The 27,918-nt window shown below is 38.5% G+C and overlaps 1 protein-coding gene across 1 annotated transcript; it reads right to left on the reverse strand.

Annotated features, from left to right (window-relative positions):
- Nucleotides 1–591: 591 nt before the first annotated feature.
- LOC114354009 (uncharacterized) lies at nt 592–27,502 on the reverse strand (the record flags this gene model as incomplete). Its single annotated transcript, XM_028306227.1, has 4 exons — nt 26,969–27,502; nt 17,771–17,909; nt 9,487–9,753; nt 592–801 (listed from the first exon to the last, which is right to left on the reverse strand). Coding segments are annotated over exons 1-4 (1,041 nt in total), but the record flags the coding sequence as incomplete, so codon positions are not given.
- Between the last annotated feature and the right edge of the window lie 416 nt (nt 27,503–27,918).

Here is a 27,918-nt window from a genome sequence, read left to right on the forward strand (position 1 = left end):
TGTAATGTATATCTATATAAAAGCGAAAAAGGTCACTGACTGACTGACTCATCACAAAATCTCAGAAACTACAAGTGCTAGGATCCTCATGCCCGTTTTTACCATCAATCCCTAATTTTAAGTGACCTCCTATGGTAACACATATCAATCAGGAATTTTGTTTTCAAAGGGGTCACTTAAAAATTGGGGATTGATGGTGAAACGGGACTAAGTCTCAAATTTTGCATAATTGTTCCCTTAGAACGTTCGTGCTCATTAAGGGGGTATAACGGGGCCCACGCGTACAAAGTCGCGGTCGGCCACTAGTATGTATGTAGTGTAGTATTACATACTACAAGTATTAGCAATTAGCGTACTCACTTATATACTATGGTATGTATGAGTATGCTGTACCTATGATTAAACTAAAAACAAATACAAAAGGTGACTGACTGACTGCCCAAACCACTGGACGGATTGGGCTGAAATTTGGCATGCAGGTAGATGTTATGACGTAGGCATCCGCTAAGAAAGGATTTTACGAGGGGTAAAACTAGTTTAAACATAAATGCGTAGTTTCAAAGTCATTGCTTTTCATAACGGATAACTCACCGTGCTAGCGGGATGCGCGGGCAGCAGCACCATCGGCGGCTTCCTCGGCTTTCTAACCCCGTGCGCGCGGCGGGGGCCCCGCGGCGGCGGCGCGGGCGGGCCCCGCGGGGGCGCGCCGGGGCCCGCGGGCGCCAGCACGCCCTGGTGCCGGCCCAGCCAGTGCGTCACCAGCTTCTCTTTGCTGTTCGCACTGCCGTATTCGGGCTCGTCCTAAAGAATAAATAATAAATAACTTTATTGTGTCTTTAAAAATGCTCTGGTATCTTAACGAAAAAAATACATTTAACAATAGGAGCTGTATTAAGATAGGGATCATTAACGTCTGTACTAGTTACATTTAAACTGTGTGACAGACGCTAATTCTTCCACCAATTTAATTTAACAGTTGTAATTTAGTTTATGATGCCAAACACATTTTTTACCAAACACAAGAAATTAGTGATGATCAGAAAAGTGTCATCTTTAGAGAACTTTCACATTTAGGCCATTTAGCATAGTGTCCGACCGAATATGGATTTTCAGCCGAAAACAGAAACGAAAACGAAGCTTCGGCTGCAGTCTCATTTTCGGCCGAAAACGAAAACGAAAACGAAAATGACCTTCAACTCTCAAATTTCAATCTGAAATTATGTATATTGACCAAAAACATAATGACGTTTGACAGTTGATTTTGATAAGGATTGATTAAAGAAAACCGGCATTAAAACACAAAAAATTTAATCATGAATTCTTAGTAGAATATTACCTATATCCGGTGTATATTGAAATATTGGGAAGTGAAGAAGAAATAAAGGGTGTCCAGTGGGAATTTTTCAACTTCAAAAATGAATACAAATAAATTAATGTTTTTTTTATTATCTATTACAAATGCAAAACTGGAGTTTAACAATGCGAATTTAATTTTTTATAGGCAATGTCTTAGATGATACCCGTTTTACTATAGGCACTCTCATAGCCGTATCCTTACATTCACAACTATGCGAGAGCAAAGCGCGCTAATAATTTTCCTGCAACTTCACGGCGGATATTTTCTTACAGAACCTGAATTATTTGAGGATTGTTTGCTGTAAACTATTGACTTGAGATATCCCCACAAGAAAAAGTGGCATGCATGGTGTGAGATCTGGTGACCGAGGCGGCTAGGGTATGTCCATGTACTTGCTGATCATTTATTTGAAAAAAATAGTCCTCAGTGTCTCCATCGAGGTAATCTCCGTGTGTGGTGAGACACCTTCTTGCTGAAATAGAGTTACGTAGTTGACCGGGATGCAGTTGCAGTTGTGGTATCAGACATTCATCGATCATTCGACAATACATTTCAAATACTTATTGCTCAACTGCGAACGCTCTGTAGGCTCCCGACCAGTGACTCATGGCGTATTTCAAATCCGCATTAGACTCTATTTTGAAACAATGAAACTTAATGAAAACTCCTTGGTTTTATTTGTATTCAATTTTGAAGTTGGAAAATTCTCGCTGAACACCCTTTACAACGTAACCTCACTTCACAACTTCAAAAAAGTGTGACAATACCGCGTTCTTTCAAGTCTGATTGGAACCATGAGTGCACCAGATTCACTCCCGAAGATATCGGAACGATAAACGTCACCATCTTATTCACGTATTTCTGATATTCGGTTTGGCCGAAGCTTCGGCTGGTTTTTGGCCGAAAACGAAAATATGGCCGAATGTCCATTTTTTGGCCGAAAATGGCCGAAAACGAAAACGAAAACGAATATTCGGTCGGTCACTAATTTAGCAGCGCGACAAACGCGCGACTGACGCGCTGCCGAAAATTTCATACCTACTATGTGACAGCGGATGCATGCCTTCACATTATAAAAACGCCGCTGCCGCGCTGCGGTCGCGCTACCGCCCTTATGTGAAAGCGCTCTTAAGAGCGTTGTCACATTTTTCATGCAGAAATCGAGAATTTGGCAGATTTCGAAATGATTTTAGTCATATAATTTATTGTTATAGCTTCTTTTGACTTATATCATCGTAATTATCATACGTTTTTACGGAATGTCTATTGACAAAATCTCGTTCAAATTGGATTTTTGTCTACGAAAACAGCGAATTTCGAAAGCCCGATTTCCAGGTAACTCGCGAAGGCACAACTTTGAACTAATATTACATCAAATTTATTTCTAAGTAAGAAGATAGAATGTATTCATTAGAATAAGNTGGTAATTATACTCTTACGCAATTCATCGACGGTACGCCAACGCAATAGACGTCTACTTGCTTACAGGTCATAGAACTAACTAAGGGCTCGCGCCGCGCACGTAAATGATATGTCAAATATTATTATTTAGGCTTGTGTGCCCAAAAACAAAAAACGTCACGGGAATTAGGGTTTTCGCTCGGACAAGCAGTTTTTTAATTCTAATTATTTACAAAATGGTTCTATTGAATAGATATTTTGCTATGCATAAGACAATCTTTTATACTCTTTAAAATGTTGAATGGAGTAAACCAAATCTTTACGACATAAAAATTACAGCCAACTTTTAACATTAAGTCGGTGTGCGGACGCGTCACGGTAATTAGAGAACAGACTTTCATGAAATTAATTAGGACACAAATACTTAAAATAAAGGCCTATGATTTAATGCAGAACTGGATAGGGTTGTAAAGTAACATATAAAAATACTTGCATGTCTCTAATTTGTCATTTTTAACGATTTAACAGCCCGGACACGCAAAAACTAGCTTATCTGAGAATGGCCGAAATATGTTTCTGCAATTTTAGTATGATATTTTTATTTATTAATAAACAAAGAGACTGAACAAAATTTATGCGTATCTATACTGATTAATGTTATTAACCACATGCAAAGCTTCGTGAATTGCAACAACTATAATTAAATTTATTTTCCAAGCTCTAAATAATCGCTACTAAGAGTAACTTATCATAAAAAAAAAGGCCTCAGCCTCGAACTTAGCGGGCAGCGGGGCGGGAGCGGCGGCGGCGCTGGAGCGGGGCGGGCAACGCAGACTCGTTCTCGAAACAAGCGGGCAGCTCGCGCGGCGCTTTAGCGGCGAAGTGTTGTGTTCGGGGTTGTGTTGTCGAGATATTTTTTTTTATTCGCAAACGAAATGTCTGAACAACGGCGACAATTTTATTTCGATTCAAATTTATTCCTAACGCTCGATTTATTGTGGGCAAAAGAAGCAGTGCGCTGCCCGCTCGTTGCCCGCTCCCTCGCCGCTGCCCGCTCGTTGCCCGCTCCGGCGCCGCTGCCGCGCCGCTGTTTTCGAGAACCGGTCTATTTAATTTTACGCATAAGATCCTTCCGCTCCCGCCCCGCCGCCGCTCCCGCGCCGCTGCCCGCTAAGTTCGAGGCTGAGGCCTTAGTAATAAAGAATACTTAAATAGAATACGACCTGCTAATGTCTCCCGCACAATACATCTCAGGGTAAATACTACTAATTATTATTCATACAATTAACACAAGGCGACTGTCTGAAAAATTCCTACTTAAAGATTAGTATGAAAACACTATCGAATTATGATTGTTTCATCAACTGTGACAGTCATAATAATTTCGGTGGCTGACATACAGCGGCCTCGGAAGTGGGTGTGCCATTCCACACTGCCGCTCAATAAAGCTGGCTCAACCTATAGAGGAAATAGCCCATTTAACTATGGGCCTGACTAAATAATAAACCCTTTTGATGGGACAAAAGACAACTGAAACGAAGAATCTACGACAACTCGACCGCGTCGACTCGACCATGGGACCACTCAATTCTACATACGACAACTTTTCAGTTGTTCAGGTTCAGGTGCTGGCACAAATGCAGTCACTTGTAACAAAAGAAAGAAAGCCATCTTGTAAGAAAGCCATCGCAGTTTTTCTGAAATGTGGACTGAACATCTAATTGATGCCTCGAATTCTAGTGGTTGTTAGTCGAGTACCTAAATACTCCTAAAATGTTGTTATTATTATTAGCTATTATCCTATATTTGGTATCAAATTATTTAAAGCTTTATGGTTTTGTAACGTATAAAACTTCATGCTATATTGATTCTCTCTCAGTCAATCTTTGGATCACACAAAAATTAGAGTTGGCGGTGTACCTATGGTGCTAAGTGATCATCATCGTTCGTAGATATCCTCAACATCAGAAGCTTTGCATTTTTAAGAGAATCGCACGCTTTTTTTACAAGAATTTAACATTGCATTAGGTAGAGAATACCAATGGTGATAAGGTCAATACCGGTTCATTTTGCAAACAAAGACTGACCCAAAGTAAATTATGACCGGATGCAGTACAAAGAAAGAGCAGTTTAATTTACCACTAAATAGAGCTGCAAAAGTAACGAGTATACTACCGCTGAAACTGGCTGAAACGTATCGGTCGTTTATCGAGATACAGCCCTATTGTTCCGACTTGCCCAGTTGAACCTGCGTCAAGCAACAATACTGGAACGCGTGAAACTTTTATGGCAGCAATTGTGGGGGTGACTTATTGTGGCCGTTTGTTATGCGATTGCGGTTGCTAGTTTTAATTGTAGGATGAGGATAGGAGGATGGGATTTCCCAGTACTGTACCCAACGGTGAAGGTTTCGGATTGGCCGACTTATGTTCCGAATCGAACCTTAATTTCGAACTCCTCCTATGTTCTTCTGATTAATTTCGTTGCGGGTCCAATGACAGTTTAACTTTCCCCCGGGACAAACTTGACCTTCATTGGTTGGGGTTTTGTGGTGGTCAAGCTGTAGATCCTGGCTACACAGGAGTTGCAGAGGAGGGAACGAGAGGTGGGAATAGTCCCGTATTATGATCCGAATCGAAACTATTGGTCTCGTAACATAAGCACTTATTATTTAGCTCACCACGAGTGGTTAATGTTACTAATATTCTAAAAAAAGAATAATAGTTTTTTTTTCAAATGTGTTCCTAATCCATATGCCCAAAAGTCCAAAGTGCTTATCTAAAAACTTATTATTGTAAATCAGTTTATTCAGAGGCGGCGTAAGGCGTAGGCGACGTGGGCCACCGCCTACGGCCTCGCGGTACAAGGGGCCTCGCGCATCAAAAATTTTGAAAAAATGTATACAAGGNTTTAATTAAAATACACTAAGGCTGAGATGCACCACCTAACTTTGACCCTAACTGACAATAACCGGTGTTTTATGTTAGACAGATGTTTGACATCCAAAATTTTGATGTCATTGTTAAAGTAAGACGGTGCAACACGGCCTAACAAATGTATCGTAGACAGTACTTTTTATTTTCTTCATATATCTTTCTTTTCTTTGTAAAGCTATCTTTTTGTCGGCCGTTTGGTATAGTGGTTCGAGACGGACTACTATTCCTGAGGTTGCGGGTTCGATTCCCGCGCAGTACAAACATTTGTGTGCATGAACATATTTGTTTGTATTGGACTGGGTGTTTTCTATGTATAATATGTATGTATTTACAAAAAAAAAAGTATTTAAGTATGTTTATATCCGTTGTCTAGTACCCATAGTACAAGCTTTGCTTAGTTTGGGACTAGAAGCGCAGTGTAAAAATGTCCAAGGATATTTATTTATTTATTATTTATTTATCTACAAGCTTTTATTTTCTTTGACATCTGGAGTTGTAAAATCTTGCAACTTAAAATTTACTTACTTCCCGTTTTCCCATTGAGCTGAAATTTTGCATGTCAACACAGGCATGCAAAATTTCGTTTCATTTGGCACTAAATAATTTAATTTACACATGTTTTCATGCGATGGCCAAGTCAATATATTTATGTAAAACGTTAATGATTTCCTGGACTGGACTTGGTATTACATGGATCTCACAACTTTTTACCGTAGAACAACTGAGTAGTGAGACTTGGTTTTTTGACAAGTATTGTTTTTGATGGGTTTGTATTACAGAACGCATGTGTACCTAATGGGATAACTGTTTAAAAACACGATTAGATAAATTTTGCTCTATGGATAAAAATCTTAAAGTTACCTCTGATTTTTTAGCATTATACGACCGTGGTTTATAATAATAAATTCTATAAAATCACAATGAAATCAGTATTTACCTCTTTGATTTCCTGACTTGTTTAGATTTACAAAAACTAAATATTTATTATTAACTTTTAGATAATAATTTGAATGGCGCTTACGATGTTTAGTTACGAGCTCTTTGATGGACACAGATATTATAGATAACGTTTAAAAAATGGCACGCTCGTTTTCATACATTTCATTCTATTTATTTAACCTATCCATATTTATGTGCAAAAACGTCACACAAATCAGAATAAATTTTAATTTTTCCATCCCGCATCATAAAAACTAAAAAGTCAAAAGTAAAATTTAAACAGTAAATATTTTTCATAAACAAGCTTTTGATGCTGTAAAAAGAATAAAATAAAACATAAATTCTTTCAAACCCATCAACTTATTACTATACTCAATTTAAAGATTAAAAACTTGTCGCGGGATTTACTAGTGTAAAAAATATAGCCTGACCAGGAACATAAAAACCCTGGCATAGAGGCGCGTCAATTGCATTTGATAGTGCAACACTGAGTACAGTCGTACCTGTGTTAATACCTGTTAACCTTACTTTATGTATCAGGATTCAGGATTACGGGCTAATTTGATAGTTTCATAAATTAACGAAAAAATATTATTATAGGTAACCTAGTTTAAATAAATAACTAAATGAAACCATCAATCGAGCTAGTAGGATTTATTTTATTGTTCATCAATAATCAAATTCAGAACTTGAATATTCAACTGCAATGTCTGCTCATGAACGCTTCAAACTCGGTACTTCTTTCCCAATTCTAAAAAATTCAACGCTTAGAAAGTGACAAAAAAATTTAAAATAGATAGTTCAAACAAACCACAGCTAATTTTCATAGTGGACTGTACTATACGATAAACATGTCAGTCAATTTGACAACCTTTGTCGGAAACATTATTCAATGAAAATATTGTCCGAACCCTTAGTATTTCTCTTCAACAAACACTTTAACACATTGTGAACCACTTTTCTTTTACGACTATAGAAAGATTTTAGCAATTTAATTCACAAAATCAATTGCTCACATTTAAAATAAAGTTTGTTTACACTTTGACAGCAATAGACTGACATGCAAGGTGACATGACAATGAAGTTTTCAGTTACTGTTGCCATTAAAAGAAATTAGTACCATTAGTTTTCCGCAACATGGCGAGGGTTTTTATGTTCTTGGTCGGGCTATACATTAATTACGTAACTTGATTTTGCTAAAAGTCTGATCTGAGAAAAAATCAAATAGGTAAATTATACATTATTTCTTTATTATTATGTATGGTGTACTGTCTTAGGTACGATACAACTACGGATTAAGATCGTTTAGTCGACGCAGCGTTGAAATTGTACAGATAAATGCAGTTTGCGCACTCACTACGCGACGTCAAGCAATAAAAACCTAAAATTCGAACGCCAACTTTTTGCTACAACGCTCTTAATATTCAACAAATAGGCACAAGAGGATAAACACATGTGGCAGCTCATGCCATTGTATTAGTTGTTATTTTGCAACAATTTTTGTATGCTCTTGATTGTAGGTTTTAATCTCCTCTTTTAATTGACTTGAGATTAAGCTTTAGGCCCGGTTTCGGTTGTTTCCTATGTTTTGAATAACCAATCAGATTTCATTTAGATTGAATGAAATTTACTCAAAACATTTCTATGCTCTGCTTCGCCCCGCTCCTCCTTGGTGGAAACTGGGCCTAAATACCTAACTAATATAACATTTCTTTTAATTCCTCGTATAAATGAATATCATTAGGAGCGTAATGTAAGTAGCCGCCCTTTTCCGCTCATGCATTTAGGGCGGGCCTTCGTGGGTCGGAAGTGTGCTGACCACGCAGCCTACGCAGCTCCGCCCAGGTACATGCGCCAGCAAAATAGGTTTCATTTCGATCGATGGCCCTGACTTGGATTGCTACCAGTAAATAAATACAGAATAAATAGGTTTTATTAACATAATAATACCTATGTCCATCAATTACTAACTGTTGGTTATTAAAAGAAACTTTGCTTTCAACCATTTCCTCACGTCACTTGAACGGCATATTCTATGACACCAAAAATATGTTTCGTCATTCAATATAAATAAGCCAATCTATACGAAAAAGATTCTATTAGCCTCAGATACCGGTGCGAGTGATGGCAACGTTTCATACATGCTTTAGAAAGGATTCGGGCGCGACGCAATTACTTTTAGTTTGTGTATAATATCCATTCGATTGTTAAACGGAACTATTCCCACCTCTCGTTCCCACCACTGCAACTCCTGTGTAGCTAGAATATACAATAAAATCCCAACCAGTGAAGGTTAAGTTTGTTCCGGGGGAAAGTTAAACTGTCATTGGACCCGCAACGAAATTAATCAGAAGAACATAGGAGGAGTTCAAAGTTAAGGTTCGACTTCCCTCCGTTGCAAAGCGGGTGATCCTATCTTATGAGTTATTACTATGTATAAAATGTATGTATTTACAAAAAAAAAAGTATTTATGTATGTTTATATCCGTTGTCAAGTACCCATAGTACAAGCTTTGCTTAGTTTGGGACTAGAATCGTAGTGTAGTGTAGTATAGTGTAGTGTATTAGCTACCTGCCAATAATCTACACTTCTACACTAATATTATAAAGAGGAAAACTTTGTTTGTTTGTTTGGTTGTAATGAATAGGCTCAAAAACTACTGGACCGTTTTTAAAAAATCTTTCACCATTCGAAAGCTACATTATCCACGAGTAACATAGGCTAAATTTTATTTTGGAAAAAAATAGGGTTCCTTAAAATATGTAGATAATGTAGTACACGCGCGCGAAGCTGCGGGCGGAAAGCTAGTAGGTGATAAAATACGTAAAATCTTGTAAATTCTTTCCACCAACCTTCTTCTTCTTCAGCGTGTCAGGCTGCAGCTTGCCCTCGAGCTCTTTACACAGCTCCTGTTTGTCCCTCTCGTCCACGTGCACCACGTACTGCTGCTTGAAGGCGGGGTCGAACTGGTTGTGGTCGAAGGCGCGCTTGGGCCGGAAGCACGGGCACACACGCTTGGACAGGTGGTATATGCTGGCCACGCAGACCAGGCAATGCGCCGCCGCGATGATGAGTAACGCGATGTTGGTTAGAACAGGCGTCCAGGCTTCCATCTCATCCTGTGGGAGCATGAGATGCGGTGTAAATGAAATGCTTGCGCGATTACGTATAAACCAGACTCGTAGATCAGATTTGGTGCATTAACAGCTTATGTTTTTGAACTGCTAAAGTTGTATAGCCCGACCACGAACATAAAAACCCTCGCCATGTTGCGGAAAACTAATGGTACTAATTTCTTTTAATGGCAACAGTAACTGAAAACTTCATTATAATGTCACCTTGCATGTCAGTCTATTGCTGTCAAAGTGTAAACAAACTTTATTTTAAATGTGCGCAATTGATTTTGTGAATTAAATTGCTAAAATCTTTTTATAATCGTGAAAGAAAAGTGGTTCACAATGTGTTAAAGTATTTGTCGAAGAGAAATAGTAAGGGTTCGGATAATATTTTAATTGAATAATGTTTCCGACAAAGGTTGTCAAATTGACTGACATGTTTATCGCATAGTACAGTCCACTATGAAAATTAGCTGTGGTTTGTTTCAACTACCTATTTTAATTTTTTTTGTCACTTTCTAAGTGTTGAATTTTATGAAATTGGGAAAGAAGTACCGAGTTTGAAGCGTTCATGAGCAAACATTGCAGTTGAATATTCAAGTTCTGAATTTGATTATTGATGAATAATAAAATAAATCCTACTAGCTCGATTGATGGTTTCATTTGATTTATTTAAAGCAGGTTACCTATACTAACATTTTTTCGTTAATTTAGGAAAATATCAAATTAGCCCGTAATCCTGAATCCTGACCTGATACATAAAGTTAGCCTATTAATTTAACACAGGTACGACTGTACTCAGTGTTGCACTATCAAATGCAATTGGCGCGCCTCTATGCCAGGGTTTTTATGTTCTTGGTCAGGCTATAGAAGCTGTATTTATAACTATTTATGAGAATAATGTAACCAGAATTCAAATTACATGAATGCCAGGATGCTGGGTTATGCAAAAAAAAAGGTCGTAGTGAGTTCGTTTCTATAAAATGTAATTGATATTGCAATAAAAATGTCATTATTTAATACATAACATTTCAACAAGTGTATTTAATTTAAAGTTTATAAACTGTGAATTAAATCAACCTGTAAGTATACAGTCGTGTAAATCGACTACGATAACGATACCGTCCGTCCGTCATTCATTGCTCATTACGTGACGTCATAACGCGACAAGCGCGCGCGCAGCCTCCGTCTGCTAAAGCGGGTCAACAACCTCTTGACAAATTAAACTGATTCACGTTGACACTTTTTACGTAAAAACAAACAAATCAACGATGCAGGAATCAGATTGACCGTGTTTTACCGAAAGCTAACTGTTTTTCTAATCGATTTAAACCCATATTTCCGGAACTTTTTTATTTATGCATAGTTTTGCATACATCGACGCAATCCCGAATCATTACAAAATATGTAGTTACATCCAATGTTACAGAATGTTACTGAAATGTTCTTACACAGGAGCTTTTATTTTTATGTTATTTTTGCTTATTAAAGAAATAAACAGCATGAACTTAAAAAATGCAATAAACAATACAGTAGCATAATCACTCAGTATGAAAGAAACGATTTATTAAGGTGATCAATAGTCGATGTTAATTGATTGGTCCATCGCTCAGCTGATGCCTACATAAATGTTTATCTTTAATCTCAACATCCTGTCGTCATGGTCGACGTAAGCAATATCTTTATTGATATTTTCATCACATGTAATAAGAAAAACCTCGACATTACATCTTTGCAAACAAACAATAAAATACCTATTAGACAAGTAGGTAGGTACCTGACCTATAACCGTTTGTTTATCACGCCATAAATCATAACAGTCCTATCAATAAGTCTACGGAACTTGACGTTCCCACAATTGTGTGGGTGAAGGCCGCATGTTACAGAAGTACCGGCCGATGCAAGATGGTATCAATTATGTCATCACTCGATGACCGTCGACCTCAGCCGTCAGTCCATCACTGCGATAACGATCCATGATGCAGTGAAGGTCGGAAAATTATTTTTACAGGTCAAAACATCCTCCGGAGCAACTGTGTGGGACAGTAACTAGGAGCTGAGAAGTACCTTTTTTATATCTCGCAAATGCGATGATAGTTCACCCATCTTGTCCTAATCGTAGTAGAGATTGTATGTTTTATAATTTTAAATTGCAAAAACAATAGGTAGGTACTTGAATTTTCTTCAACACGTGATTATTAGGGCACTGAAACACTTTGCAAGTTTTAGAATTAGTCCATCCAGTCAATGAATGCTTTAACGACGGTGTAGAGAGAAATCTGTGGAACATAATATCTGACCGCGGGACTTTATTTAGACTAGTTAGGAGGTGAACATAGCAAAAGTCCCCGCCCTTTGCCCTTGAGCCGCCGGGGAGAGGGGGGTTTAAAGGTACTACTTTTCGGTTTTTCTCTTAATCCTCGGAAACTATGCGTCCTAGTGACATGACTACTATGAACCAAAAAAAGCTTATTCAATTTGCTACAGGTGAGACAGTCAAGTTTTTCTATATCTTTTATAGTTTTCACGGCATCTGCTCTAGAAGGTCTGTAATTTTCAACCGACTTCAAAAAAAGGAGGAGGTTCTCAATTCGACCCGTATGTTTTTTTTTTTTTTTTTTCTATGTTTGTTACGCGATAACTCCGCCAATTATGAACCGATTTTCAAAATTCTTTTTTTGTTCGATAGGGTACACTTCTGAGGTGGTCCCATTGTCACCAAGTCAGGATCTGATGATGGGATCCTAGGGAAATCGAGAGCAACCCTCAAATTTTATAGGCACGTATATCGTTTTTCAAACTTTTTCTTAAGTTATTCATATATTTGCTCCTGGAAATCATCATCTCATATTGATGAGCTGATGATAGAAGGTAAAACTCCTTAATGCTTAGGAGTTGGAGGATAATTCTTTAAATATTATAAGTACAAATAGACCAACAGTTGTATTCTTTCATGTTTTTAAGGTGGGCTGACGGTTTAAGGTCTTTTTAGGTTTCCTATATGGTAACCTGAATTTTGTAGGGAATATTATTTTACACTAGACATGAAGAGTATGGTCTCAATGTACTGCCTACCTTCAGTGGTAACATCAAGGTAATAATTAGTTAACTAAAAAGCAATAAATAAGTAAAATTTTATAAAAAAAAATAAAACCGACTCCAAAAAACCTACATTAAAAAGTAGAAAAATAATTACTAATAACCTACTTATTTATTAGGACGAATTAATATTTATGTACATCACTCAAAAACTACTGTGCATTAACACTTCAAATTTGGCTCATGTGTTGAGACTTGCAAGATAAACATCAGCTTCAAATTTCATAAATATACCTCAAACGGTTATTTAGGTATTGACATTCAAAAATCGACATTTAGAACACTAAAATCTATCTAAAAATGTAAAATGTTAAAATTTACTAGTTTTTTATTTTTTCCTTTGTATTTACACATCTACCTATCTGTATGCCAAATTTGAACCTTCAAGGTCATCTGGAAGTTGTTAGAATTTGGTCTATAGGTCAGATATGTAGATTTTTGGACGTCAATACCTAAAGAAGCGTTTGAGGTATATTTATGAAATTTGAAGCTGATGTTTATCTTGCAAGTCTCAACACATGAGCCAAATTTGAAGTGTTAATGCACAGTAGTTTTTGAGTGATGTGGAGTTAAAAGTGGCTCCAATTGATTCGTCTAAATATACGCACAGTGCAGTCCTCTCCCTGGAACTAGGCTTAACATGCTTCCGCATGTCTAAAATATTTGCTCAATGTCGATTTAGTCGATTTTCTCCTGATGGGAACATGTAAGACAAAAATAAAATTTCCAATAATACAGACCTTCTAGAACAGATGCCGCAAAAACTATACAAGATATAGAAAAACTTGACTATCTCACCTGTAGCAAATTGAATAAGCTTTTTTTGGTTCATAATAGTCATGTCACTAGGACGCATAGTTTCCGAGGATTAAGCGAAAAACCGAAAAGTGATACCTTTAAACCCCCCTCACCCCGCCGGCTCAAGGGCTAAGGGCGGGGACTTTTGCTATGTTCACCTACTAACTAGTCTAAATAAAGTCCCGAAGTCAAAAATTGTGTTCCACGGATTTCCATCTATAATGCTTTATTGACTGGACTAAATATTTGTTAAATAAAATATGCAATTTCTACAAAATGTTAATCCACAACAAAATAAAATAAGTGGCCTATTTGCCCCACGATGAATGTTCTGTTCCCACGGAGGATGACGCCGGCTGCATCTCGCCCGGGGCAGAGGTCAGTCCGGCTGCATAACGCCATGACAAGCGTTAACATCGGTGAAAACGGCCCAGTACGCCCGCGGACATCATGGAAGTGTAACTTGTTTCAGACGAGCACACTTTCTAGTTCTTATAAAATGACTTACGCACTTTTATTTCATCATAATGAAAAGATTGTGTGAGATAAATGTGCCTTAAACCATCAAATACGCAACAGTACTCGGATCCGGTAACATTAAACGCTCTTGTATCCAAAAAAATTAGACGTAGGCGAATTATATGATGCTATCTTAACTGATACATTGTAATGTAACTACAACACTATTCCGAATAAATCTTCTATCAGACCCTTCCCTATTCTGCGCCTTTCTTTATAAATCTTCTCTTTACCCTTTATAATAGGTGTTTGCGGGTCAAAAAGCGGTACATACAAGTGATTTACTCCAGAAACATTACCCTCCATTCCAATATCATTAAAGACGTAAAAACTGGAGCAATTTCCAATACACAATTAAGTCAGTATTCGCAAATATCTGGCCTTTTCCAGTTCAAAGAAATCTGGCTGCGGCCACCCCGAGATCGTTGTCAGCGGTCACACGCTGAAGGGCGATGATTTATGGCAGTGAAAGTGCTGCGGTCGCAACTAACATACAGGTTGACAAAGTTTTGGGCGGAAAATTGGAAAATAAAGGACATAGAAGTTATTAGGATAAAAGAAACATGACTTAATTACTAAATTATCATGATTTAGATACGGTCATAAATCCTACAATCAATTTATAATAATAATGCAATGAAATGTTCCTAAGCTGTAGGTTTGTCAGTAAATAATGAAATGTTACACTCTACTCCAAAAACTAAGATGGATTGGAGATTAATTTCAGCAGTGGACTCATATCCGATGATCTTAGACATCTGATGTTCACGATAAAAAAGTTTAGCTGTCTTCAAAATTAAGCTCTTCATCTTTTTTCTAAGTCAACCCCACCCTGTATCCAGTTGTGACATCACGCGAGTCACGTCTTATCAGCGCTTTCAAACGGGATGTCGGCAAGCGTACGAGGAAAACAGCATTCTTCGCGTTTTTTGAGTTTCTAAGGGAAAAGCTCGCAGTTCCACTCACACTTCAAACAAATTTTGTTGAAAGCGATTTATGTGCCTTATTATTTCCTTCGCAACTTAGCTGCAATTATAACTATGTTTGTATCTTAAAAAAGCTCATAAAGATCATTTTTGCGTTATCATGTTTTGGACTTAAAACTGTTTGTTTATCCAATTATAAGCTACTAGCTTTCCGTCCGCGGCTTCGCGCGCGTGGACTACATTATTTACATATTTTACGGAACCCTATTTTTTCCAAAATAAAATTTAGCCTATGTTACTCGTGGATAATGTAGCCTTCGAATGGTGAAAGAATTTTTAAAAACGGTCCAGTAGTTTTTGAGCCTATTCATTACAACCAAACAAACAAACAAAGTTTTCCTCTTTATAATATTAGTGTAGATACCAATTGTCTACTACAACATCAGCACGAAAATGATTGATGAAGATTACCCTCATGTTACGTTGCACAACGGCCAAGGTTCGAGTCTCGACCCAGCACAGAATTAAAAACTAATGATGCGGTGCGCAAGCGCACCTCACGAACGTCATTACAAACATTTAATTAGCGCCTGCATTTATTTCAATCCCTTCAAAGAGTTTATAATTAAATCTTGGTCGTGACTTCATCTTACAGCGTTTAACAGAGAACCACACGTAATACAATACTTGTATAGTCCTCGCCCATAGCAATTTGTTTACATAATATTTAATGAAATATAAAACAAAACAAAAAAAATGTTTAAAAGAGACAAAATAAAGGAATAATTAAAATGAAATTGCATATTTACGTACAAGCAGTATTCGCTACTTGTATTATATGAAGTTGTATGTGCCATATACAAGACAGACAAGGCACCCAATGATTATGTGCCAGTTACCTAAAACTTACATTTCATAAGCTGTCGTGTTTAACCGTCAAATTAATCGGTAATAGTTTAGGCGTTGAACCGTCGTTAAACCTAAGCTAAACCTATCGGGGGCAAGTTGCAACACTTGCTACAGTTGTCGTGTTAGGTCGTTATTATAATGCAAGTGGTGCAGTACCGCGCCCTCTTTCTGTAAAGGTGGATACACAATTTACTAAACTGTCCAGAAATTCATAAATTAGGACAAAAAAGAACCACTAAGTTTTTATGACGCGACGCAGCGCAGTCTAATAGGGCCTCACCTTAACGCTAAATATTTTTATCTCAACTAATAAATAATACAAGTAGAATTCCAGAATGATCAGTTAAATGGCGAAGTAGCATGGCTGCAGTGCTTGTTCTACTCCACGAGCTTTAATTAGTAGCATCGCAAAGCGTGCGCACGCGCCGCTCATCGGTCACGTGACTGATGCCATCACAGCGAGGGTACAGGGTACAACGACCACCACCTTCATGATATGAACAATACTAATTATAAATCAGATACTCGTAAATAAAATTATAATTTAGGGAACAAAAGCCAGAAGACTTGAATTGGACGGTCTTATCACTGGTAGAAATGACTTTGACAAGGTACAGCGCACTTTTTCTTGAAATATAAAAGTGGCGGAATCTTTTATACCTACTCTACAGTGTTATACCATAATTAAGAACAAGTATGTAATTGGGCGATCCCGATTTCTTTGCGATTTCGGTGCCCTAGTAAAAGTTGTTTATTTTAACAGCTGATTGCGTTGTTCCAAGAAAGCGCACGAGTCCGCAAGTCGTTTAATATACCGTGCATTCTTTTGCTTAAACCTTAGTGGTCAGTGACCTCTGACTTAATTACACGGTCTATTTGTTTCTGAATAATTAGCGGCGGGGCAGCGATGATACCAGTGATTACAAGACGTTGCAACATCCTTCGAACGTTTCAAGGAAATTGTGAATCACTGTCAATCATTATGTAAAGTAACAAGGTAATTGTCGGCATCCCTGTCGCCGGGCTGGTGAAGACTCGAAAACAGGCCGGAGGCTTTACAGCCTCGTAAAACAACAATAAGTCACGCAATTTAATTTGCTTGTTTTGCATGTTCTTTGGAGAGGACGAGTAATGTGTCAAATCCTTAGGTCAATATAAACGTAATTCTTCTGTAATCCAGACTTTAGAATTGCTACCAACGATTGTTCCCCATATCTAGAATCCAGACCAAACCCACGTGGGAATATCAGATGTATTCTAAAAGTTGATCCTAAGCCAATCAACCAATAGTTACTAAATCACTTACAGGATCATAAAAATGTCAACGGAATCTCTGGGCTCGGGCTTTTATCAATTCAATTTTTCGTCCATTTGCGACGAGTGTGACATCTTCAATTAGATTAACATAGGAGATGTTACACTGTCGTCGCAAAAGAACGAATTTGTTCAATGTGAAGTAATGTGTTGTACAGAGCTGACAGTTGTCTCTGAGTACGCAGACCCCACACAGGGTCAGCGAGGCACAGCAGCGACAGCGCCAGGAACGCCGTCAGCAGCGGGCGGCCGCTGTGCAGTGGCACAGTCGTCGCTGTACGCACCTCGAAGCTGGCGGTGGGCTGCGGCTGCGCGCGCGCCGAGTCGCGCTGTAGGCCGGTGGCGGCCAGCACGGCGGCGCTGTTGCCGCACGCCAGGCACAGCAGCGACAGCGCCAGGAACGCCGTCAGCAGCGGGCTGCCGCTGTACAGTGGGACAGTCGTCGCTGTACGCACCTCGAAGCTGGCGGTGGGCTGCGGCTGCGCGCGCGCCGAGTCGCGCTGCAGGCCGGTGGCGGCCAGCACGGCGGCGCTGTTGCCGCACGCCAGGCACAGCAGCGACAGCGCCAGGAACGCCGTCAGCAGCGGGCTGCCCCTACAACAAACACATTTTTGTTACTAAATCGCTCTTATTAGGCTAATACAACTTCAAAAGGTCCCTTATTCTGTGGTGCTGCTATCGTCTGTACTTCAGTCAATGAACATATTTAAATAGTAGCCATAATTTATGTTCACTGCAATACGGGACACAAAAGGGATAGCATTCCATCCAGAGCATGCTTGCCTGGTCAGATTTTCTGGCTCTTGTAACTTAATGTATTATTAAAATAAAGTTATGACACTTTCTCTCAGTCACCACTTCATTCTAAACTTTATGAACACAATCCGAACAAGAACATCAACAAGCCATCGCGTTCAGTTATTTCAAACTTGTGAAGTAGTTATTTATTTCGTATTTTCGTAGAACGCGCCAAATATTTATGATTTACATTTACTTGGATAAATAACGCTACAAGAACTAAAACTGCCACACGTACCAGCTTTTTTATTTATGTTTGCTTTTTAAATATTATTTTCACATTTAAATTAAAATGAGGCATGTTATTATTTAATTGTTTTTTTTTTTAATTTTTTTTTATGTGGCAGGAGGCAAACTAGCAGACGGATCACCTGATGGTAAGTGATTACCGTCGCCCATAGACAACCGCAGACCCAGGGGCGTTACAGGTGCGTTGCCGGTCTTTGAGGTGAAGATACGCTCTCCTCTTGAAAGCTTGCAGGTCGTATCCGTCCGGAAACACCGCAGACGACAGTCCATTCCACAGTTTGGTTGTACGGGGCAGAAGTTTCTAGAGAAACGTAATGTTGTGGACTGCCAACCATCTAAGTAATGGGGGTGGAAGTGCTATCGGGTGATCGGTGGCGAAAAGTGGCGGCAGGAATAAGTCCGGATAATTCTTCGGAGCACTCCCCGTGATACATGCGATAGAAGATACACAGTGAGGATACATCTCTACGCAGCGCCAAGAGGAGAAGCTGGTACTGGGGCGCACCTGTCCAAAGATGAGAACAGTATTCCATTCGTATAGCAGACGATGGGCTGGAGTGAAATACCGTCTCGATCTATTGAGCACACCAAGCTTCTTCGAGGCTAATTTAGCCTAATTTGTTTCCTACAGTAAAGGAAATAAAATAAACAGAAAAAAATACTCTTCTTCCCTTCGTATTATGTGAACCGATACACAAACAGTTTTTACCGGCGCAGATTGGAAAACTCGTTCAATTAATTATATTTAATTTAATAAAAATGAACATTTGTCTAACAAGGGCATAGACAAGGGCGTGGAACAGTTAATCAAATTGAATATTATACATTGTCCAAACTTATGGGCGCGGAACAATATTAAGCTCATAACTTTGTAGATCAGTGGGACACGTCTATATTAACTTGATGGAAAATACCTACGTAGTATATCGAAAAAGATCATGATAAACATCAATATTTACAAAACTTAAGAAATTTAAATCGAAGAAAATAATAGTTAATTTTGCTCTACATAAAAAAATCAATAAGCGATAACAGTTAAAACGAGAATGTTGAGAAAACTGTTAAACGAAGTCGCTTGACGTCCGTCAAGTTTACCAGAGTATTTACAAGGCGTTTAAGTATAATTAATTAGTAATGTGTAATGTTAATGAAAGCACTCGAGCTAATTTCATCATATTAATGCACACTTAGGCGTCTGCCTGCTACTTTGGAGATTTTATTGTTGTAATAAAATACTGGCTTCAAATTAAACGTCCAATCAAATTATCGAGAGCGGTGCTTGGAATACAAAGGCGATAATAAGGCTCGGTTGTTATCGGTGTTCTTGACGTCTGATGCCCGGCATATCGTCGGATCCATGAATCGACACACACTTTCACCAGAATGTAATTATGTCTTTATCGCCATTGAACATCTTATTCGCTTTAAATATGCCGCGTGAGTTACTCCAAGTAATTGTAGCAGAAAGCGGCCCGCTGTATGAATATGCGTTTATGGACGTACAAGTAGAGCGTACGAGAAGACTCGAGGAAAGCTGCTAAATGGTTTAAACAAACAGATATGTAATTGAATCGTATTCCAGATTAAGTGCTTGAGTAATTTGATTTCATCCTTCAAGCAATCTCTTAAGAAATATTTAATGCGTTCAGTGCGTTCTTCGAGAATACCTAAAGATGAAGATATTTATTTGCATAAGTATATTACCAGAATACCAAAAACATGCCGCTTTCGTGGAAAGAACTGACGATACGATAAGCAGATATAAGACCAACTTAGAATACTAACATAAAAACCAAAAGAAAGCAAACTACTTATTCGAAGTACCTACCTATCTACTCGTAGCTACGAGTAATTACATTCTATTTAAGGAATAGTTATTCATGTTTAATTTTCTCATCCCCGTGAAAGGAAGAGAAACCAATGTATTCATTAACGTAAGCATCGCGTAATTTAATCGAGCCTGCAAAGCAGACACATCATAAAACTGCAAAGGTGTTTCATCCGCGATTAACATTTCGTCGCTCGCTCGAGCCAATGATTCACTTACTTTCCAGTTCCACACAAAACGTAAACACATGAAACTAGCTCCATTTATAGCATTTTATAATTCCGTCATTGAGTGTTTTCACTCGGATGCCGATTAAAAGTCGACCTCATGCGGTGGTGATACAACGCGGTTTTCCCTGACGTAACGGGGGCCATGCGGTATCATTACACCTGTAGAGAAAGCACGCGCGCCACTTATGGCCGAAGATCATCTAGTCTGTGCGCGCAGACGGTCGCAAATCAACGTTTTTATGGAAGGTGCTTAGCTGCTGGGAAAGCTCCTGGTAACGAGCGGGAGCACCCTTAATGACTGGGGTCATGAGCCCCGCTGTGGAAAGTCATCCGCGATTAGTGCGATTACCTATAGGCCGTTGATGGATCATAAGTGAAGAACGAACGCTTTCCATCAAGCAGATTGACCTCTCGCCTCTCTTGATTTGTCTGGTTTCCGAGCTTATTGCATAGCTTGCATAAATTACAAAGTATTGCTCTACCATTACATACACCCATAATATTTTAGTGGAATTTAACTCTATTACCAAAAGACTGTAGAGAATGAACTTTATCTTCGAGATCGTGTTTCACGATATGACTGAATTCATTCTCGAGCAAAGACGTAAAGTAAACACAATGCATGTTACATAATGCGGAAGTGCATGGATGCAAATGTTTCTTCGCATGTTTAATTATGGCGCAGGCGGTGCTCTTGCGCAGCGGTCACGGTCGGCGGCTGCGGGAAGCAGCGGGAGCGACGTTACGTGCGGTGTGTGGCAGACGGTCGCGACGCCACACGGTGGTCCCGATTTAATAAAACATGGACATTGATGCTAGAGGCACGAATTTTTTTTTGATGGTTACTGCTATGATAACTAATAAGGCAAAAAAATATTACAATCCTACGACGTCTATTTCGTAGTAAAAAAAAATATATACATATTTTTTGTATGGAAGAAATTACGTTTCTGTCAATTTTTCGAAATTCTTAAACGATGTCAAGATGCCGATCACACATGTTATAAAACAAGTGATTCTGAGTATTTCATGCGAAGATACTTGTCACTTATCTCTGCGTACTTTTGAGTTATCGAGGGTTGAAAAATCGATTTTTTTATATTAAATATTTCCACGAAAAATTGCCAAAATTACAATATGGTGTATAAGGGACACCTTTGATGACACATAACAACGACTCGCACTCGTGCGCGCTCGTATGCATCAGCTTTTAATAAAATAAAATAAAAAAATAAGGGAAATACTTAATACAAAGTTGTATGTATAGGTCCGCTGGCCGTCAAAAAGTAGCTTATACGAGAGTTTGCCCAATTTACAATATGTCCATCATTGATAACTCACTCAAATATCATCTCTCTGTGAAGGAATACAAGTTTTTTTTGTTTCCAGAAGCTTTTGATAGGATGGAAGCTCATAAATACTCTCTGAAGTGAGAATGAATCTCAAATTGCGATATTGCCATTTTGACAAATTACATGATGTAACTAGCACTAACGTTTATCTTCAGGTAGACACAGTTATCAGTTAAAAGATTGTCTACTATTTCACACTGTTTTTCGTTTTGGAACAGTTCTTTGATTATAGGTAGTCGCTAATTTCGTTTTGTTAGACTCTTTCGGTTTAGCACATTAAGCGTAAACTAATTCCTCCTCAGAATGATCTAAAAGTGTTAGAGAGCGCCTCTTCTTCTGCAGAAGAAGAATTTTGCATAAATCTTCAAAAGGTTTTTTATTTATACCAGAAGTCGATGGTTGCACATCTACTTCCGCAGTCTCATCAACTGGAGCGTCTTCCTCGGTGTTAACGTTGTCTATGCGTTGTGTTAACTCGGTAAAAAACATTGTTTAAATCTATATTTTTACAATTCGGCCAGACAATTTCAGAGTCTAGCCAATGCGAATTCTGGTGCAAAAATGTCTTTTGGGCTCTGCTGGAAGCAGACCATATCTTCTTTGATATATTTCTTGTAAAATTACGACTTAATGATTTGATAATTACTCAAATCTTCGGAAGACAATTCAATGCCAATACGTTCGTCATTTTAGTCTGAAATGGTCTGGCCGAAATGTAAAAATATAGATTTCAAAAATGTTTTTTTACCGAGTTAACACAACGCATAGACAACGTTAACACCGAGGAAGACGCTCCAGTTGATGAGACTGCGGAAGTAGATGTGCAACCATCGACTTCTGGTATAAATAAAAAACCTTTTGAAGATTTATGCAAAATTCTTCTTCTGCAGAAGAAGAGGCGCTCTCTAACACTTTTAGATCATTCTGAGGAGGAATTAGTTTACGCTTTATGTGCTAAACTGAAAGAGTCTAACAAAACGAAATTAGCGACTACCTATAATCAAAGAACTGTTCCAAAACGAAGAACAGTGTGAAATAGTAGACAATCTTTTAACTTAAAACTGTGTCTACCTGAAGATAAACGTTAGCGCTAGTTACATCATGTAATTTGTCAAAATGGCAATATCGCAATTTGAGATTCATTCTCGCTTCAGAGAGTATTTATGGGCTTCCATCCTATCAAGAGCTTCTGGAAACAAAAAAAACTTGTTATCCTTCAGAGAGAGACGATATTTGTGTGAGTTATCAATGATGGACATATTGTAAATTGGGCAACCTCTCGTATAAGCTACTTTTTGACGGCCAGCGGACCTATACATACAACGTTGTATTAAGTATTTCCCTTAATTTTTTATTTTATTTTATTAAAAGCTGATGCATACGAGCGCGCGCGAGTGCGAGTCGTTGTTATGTGTCATCAAAGGTGTCCCTTATACACCATATTGTAATTTTGGCAATTTTTCGTGGAAATATTTAATATAAAAAAATCGATTTTTCAACCCTCGATAACTCAAAAGTACGCAGAGATAAGTGACAAGTATCTTCGCATGAAATACTCAGAATCACTTGTTTTATAACATGTGTGATCGGCATCTTGACATCGTTAAAGAATTTCGAAAAATTGACAGAAACGTAATTTCTTCCATACAAAAAATATGTATATATTTTTTTTTACTACGAAATAGACGTCGTAGGATTGTAATATTTTTTTGCCGTATTAGTTATCATAGTAGTAACCATCAAAAAAATTTTCGTGCCTCTAGCATCAATGTCCATGTTTTATTAAATCGGGACCACTGTGCGCCAGACTGAATAGTTTGTCATTCAAGGAAGCACATGTCAAAACAGCACTCATGCGACAAACTTAGAGACCTTTTAGACCTAAATGTAGAGTTGCTACAATATATCTGTTTATCATAGAAGACACAGTTTATGAGAGAATTCAAAATCTCACCATTCCAATAAAATTTAACGACATGTCACACCACTTACAGTTCGCTGTGGCTGGTTGGTGAGAATCATGGCGACTAACAATGATAAGTCGTTAACTTTTGTTGTCGATGCAACAGTTGGGTTAATTATAGACAACGTTTAAAAAGGTGAAAGCATCGGCAAACGACTCATTAAAACTGCTAACAGAAATTAACAGAATCTTACAACGAATTGTACGTAAATTATAAAAAGTTTAAAATCATAACAAAAAGTTCCTAATAGTGCAATTAAAGACAACCCTGCAAATACTTTATCGGTGGGTGCAAACTGCAGCTCTAGTGTGAATGCAGTTTGCCGTGTGTGCATCGAGCGTTCTGCGCAACGCGGGCACGCGGCGTAACGACTCACGCGCGTACGCGCATTGCACTCGCGATATAGAGTTGCAATTATTTGAGGGATTAAAAAAGTCATAAAAGTCATTTAGTTTTTGCAATTATCTAAGCGTTTAAAAAAGCGTTTTTATAATATAATTAGCTTCAGCTAAATTAGATGGGCCAGTGCTGAGGGGAAGCAGCGCAAGAAACTCAGCCACTTTCGTCAGAGTCTTATTTCATGCCTCAAATAATGATATTGTTGTTGTAGGTAACCTGCTTAATAATTAATGTGTGTAACTAAGCAGATCTTTTTGAACCTTTTGCGGCTGATACGAGTATAAATCGCAGTAACCGAATAAGTTCGCATTTGAAATTCAAAGAATTGTAGCTTGTAATCGAATCAGATCTAAAACGAATCAAGAAAAAAGAAAATGATCGTAGTTTTGGCAACATTGCAAAACGAATACTTGTCGTTGTGTCCCGCACCGCCTCGGGCGCGCACTGTACGTGTCGAAAAATAATAAAGTCATATGATTCCGTTAGCTAACTGCGCAACATTCAACTTGCAGTAATGTCGTTTTCGAATCATATTAGACACTAAATAAATTATTTCTACAATTTCAATCTTGTTGCTTGGAATGGCGAATTTTAAATATTTCAATAGTTTCAGATACATTTTGTATAAGTATGAGAAAAAGTTCAAACATAAATAAATCTACCAACGTTAAAGGTGAGTGAGTAAGTAAGTAAGTACCTCTTAAAATACCTACAGCAAATTAAAATGTCATTATTGACATCCAAACAATGCGTATTATGTAAAGCATTGGTCAGGTTGCTAGCCGTAACATCCGCCGGATCATTACGGCGCGCGCGCAGGCGGAGAAAGCCGCGCGACTTTCATCGGGCGCGTCTGCGGGATGCTGCGACTCTGCGCAAACACCGACAAGTGTTGCGACATCCACTTGATACGATAACCTTTATAGATAAGCTTCTTTGTTTCTTACCGATCTACATTGTGGATTCTTTCGTATACAAACTTTGATTGAAAGCTTTAAAAGTTTCAAGGTGTAGCTTTTTTCATCAACTTTTAAAGATAAAGACAAATAATATTGGAGGAGCTTTATTAGTGAACTTTTGTTGAATTTGAATAAGTGTTCAGTGCACGCGGGCCACAGTTGCATAACGCCCGCGGCTTATTGTCGGGAAATTAGCTAATTTATTCGATGACACGCCTCTGAACTCCGAGCACAATACTCTACGCAACCGCTTCGCGTGTTCCACCAAACCAATATAATGATAGATTTAAACAAAATAACAGCACTCACTCGATTGTTGTGTAGCTGTAAATAGCTCCAATACGACTAGGTATAACGTAACTTAGATATTAATGAGGAACGCATTCTCTAAACTGTTTCAAAAATAGAATATAACTCGGAGATAGTTACGAGTAACGTGATACATTAAAGTAAAGTAACAGAATAAAAGATAATTTAGTGGTAATTAACTAATTAGTATAAATAAAACTTTAAATATGATTTAAGTTACTAAAATAATTGTTATGATTAGGTTAATCAATAAAGTTAAACAAACAAGTGAAACAACTCTTGCTGACTGTTCATTTGTTAAAGACTAATTCGGGTCAACGTTCGACATTAGGAAACGATGTATATGTCACCGTAAAATTGTGAATTCCGTCAGATTATAATCTGACGTAGTTAAATTACAATCTAACCTAACCTAACCCACTGTTAGTTTACAATCTAACGCGTTATATTATAAACTGACAGAGTTCACAATTTCACGTTGACATATCCACCTGTAAAGGCATATATTCCTCGACACTGTATTATTGTTGTATGCAAAGTTATATGTCGTTGGTGTATCTTTTTGAAAAAATAAACAATTAAGTATTACTAGCTGTGCCCGCGACTTCGTACGCGTGAAAATAGTTTGAATAATATTAATTACCCGTTTTTGCAACATTTTTCATTACTGCCCCTATTGGCTGTAGGGTGATGTTATATGTGAAGGCTTTACCTTTACCGATCCAACACAACGATGGCTATCCAACACAAAAATATTTTTTCAAAACGGATCAGTAGTTCCTGAGATTAGCAAACAAACGAACTCTTCAACTTTATAAATATTAAAGGCCCGATTCGACCAAACTTTTATCGGAGAATAACTCGTAGTATAACTGGCACATTGACAGTTTCAGTATGGGAAATATGTCAAAACTGACGATTTATTCTAAAATTTATAATTTATTCTTGTTTGGTCGAATCCACCCTAAGTAACATAGTAAGTATAGATAATGCTTTTTGATATAGAGATAGTTTACACCTTGGAAAAGGGTATGATGACCCTTTTGTTATTAAGATATTCAAGAGGTCTAAACGTATTTTACCAGGGAATGCATAATTTCACGCGTGAAAGCCTTCCGTGTTAAATAGAAATATCTACACGCTGGTGAAGCCGAGGGTTGGAGAGTGCGTATGCGTATACCCTGAATTTGCAAATTCAGGGTTTATAGTGATAGCTTGAATTGCTGGGCGATGACGACAATTTTCTTTTTATTGACTTGTTGTCAGTTGCTCATGAAATAAGGCTTTAGAAGCATCTGACTTGTCGCGTTGTTTCTGACCGACGTATCTTCAGGCGATGCCGATGGGATCGCAATTGCATTATCAGTAGGCATCGAGCTGTTCAAATAGCATTTGCTTTGCTTTAACTTGACACGCTTTTGCGTAAACTGCTGCGTAATCCTCAGAGCGTGGTATCAGATGATTGTATGATGATCACATCGCTCAATCGAGGCAATGATTCAATGTTCTAATCGAGTATACTTTGCAACATTTTGATGCATAGAAAGGCAATATAAACAACTTACCCATTGTTTTCTCCGTGGAGTCCATAGCAGTCGTTGATGCCGGCGAGCACCCCGATGACGCCGGTGACGACGGCCACGCAGCCCGCCCACAGGCCGGCGCCCACGCGCGACAGGGCGGCGCCCTTCACCACGGCCACCGCGCCCGCGCCCACCAGCAGCGCGCCCAGCACCACCTGCCCCAGCCCCAGGAACACCACCACCCGCCGCCCCTTGCCCTTCACGGCATCACTCCCGGCTTCCACACTCTTCGAGCTGACACTCTGTTTTTTGGCACTTAATTTTTTCACATTTTTCAGCGGCGTCTTGCATATCAACTGTTCCGTGGAGTCCTCGGACTTGAGGCTGGAGACGGTGGCCGTGGGCGCGTCGAAGGCGTCCTTGGGGACGATGGTGACGGTCTCCGTGGAGGAGCGTTTGTCGGCCATGGCGGCATGCCGTGTGACGTGCGCTCGGGTGCGCGCCTCGCGGAACACTGCCGCAGCAGCCGCCACCGGCGCGGGCGCACGTGAAAGTCTTCGCCGGCAATTACTGATCCTTTAGTTTGTATTGATTGGGGTATTGATGTTTTGTTATTCGTTACACTAATCAATGTTGAAGAATCGTGTGTCACGTTTTTGTAGTACACACGCTCATTGTTAACCGAAGAGAGTTTTAAAAGCTTTCCAGGTTTTGTGAGTGACTGACTACTTGTACGCACGTCAAATGCTCACTAATTACTATACCGACACCGTAAATATTGTTATGAAAGCAGTGTAATTAGGTTTTTTTTTATTTCTAGGAAGCACGGATTCTGAAAGCAACATACCTAATCTCTGTTTCAAATCTCAGAAAAGGATCTTTATTAAATTAAATAGAAAGATCTGTATTGTACTACGTGTTCTAAAATTAAGATTTGTTTTTAAATGGGAAAAGTTTTGAGGTGATAATATTATGAGTAAAAGTATTTGGTA

The sequence above is a fragment of the Ostrinia furnacalis genome, unplaced genomic scaffold (assembly GCF_004193835.3).
Source record: "Ostrinia furnacalis isolate ACB-3 unplaced genomic scaffold, ASM419383v2 OfSCF1909, whole genome shotgun sequence".
Taxonomy (NCBI): Eukaryota; Metazoa; Arthropoda; class Insecta; order Lepidoptera; family Crambidae; genus Ostrinia; species Ostrinia furnacalis.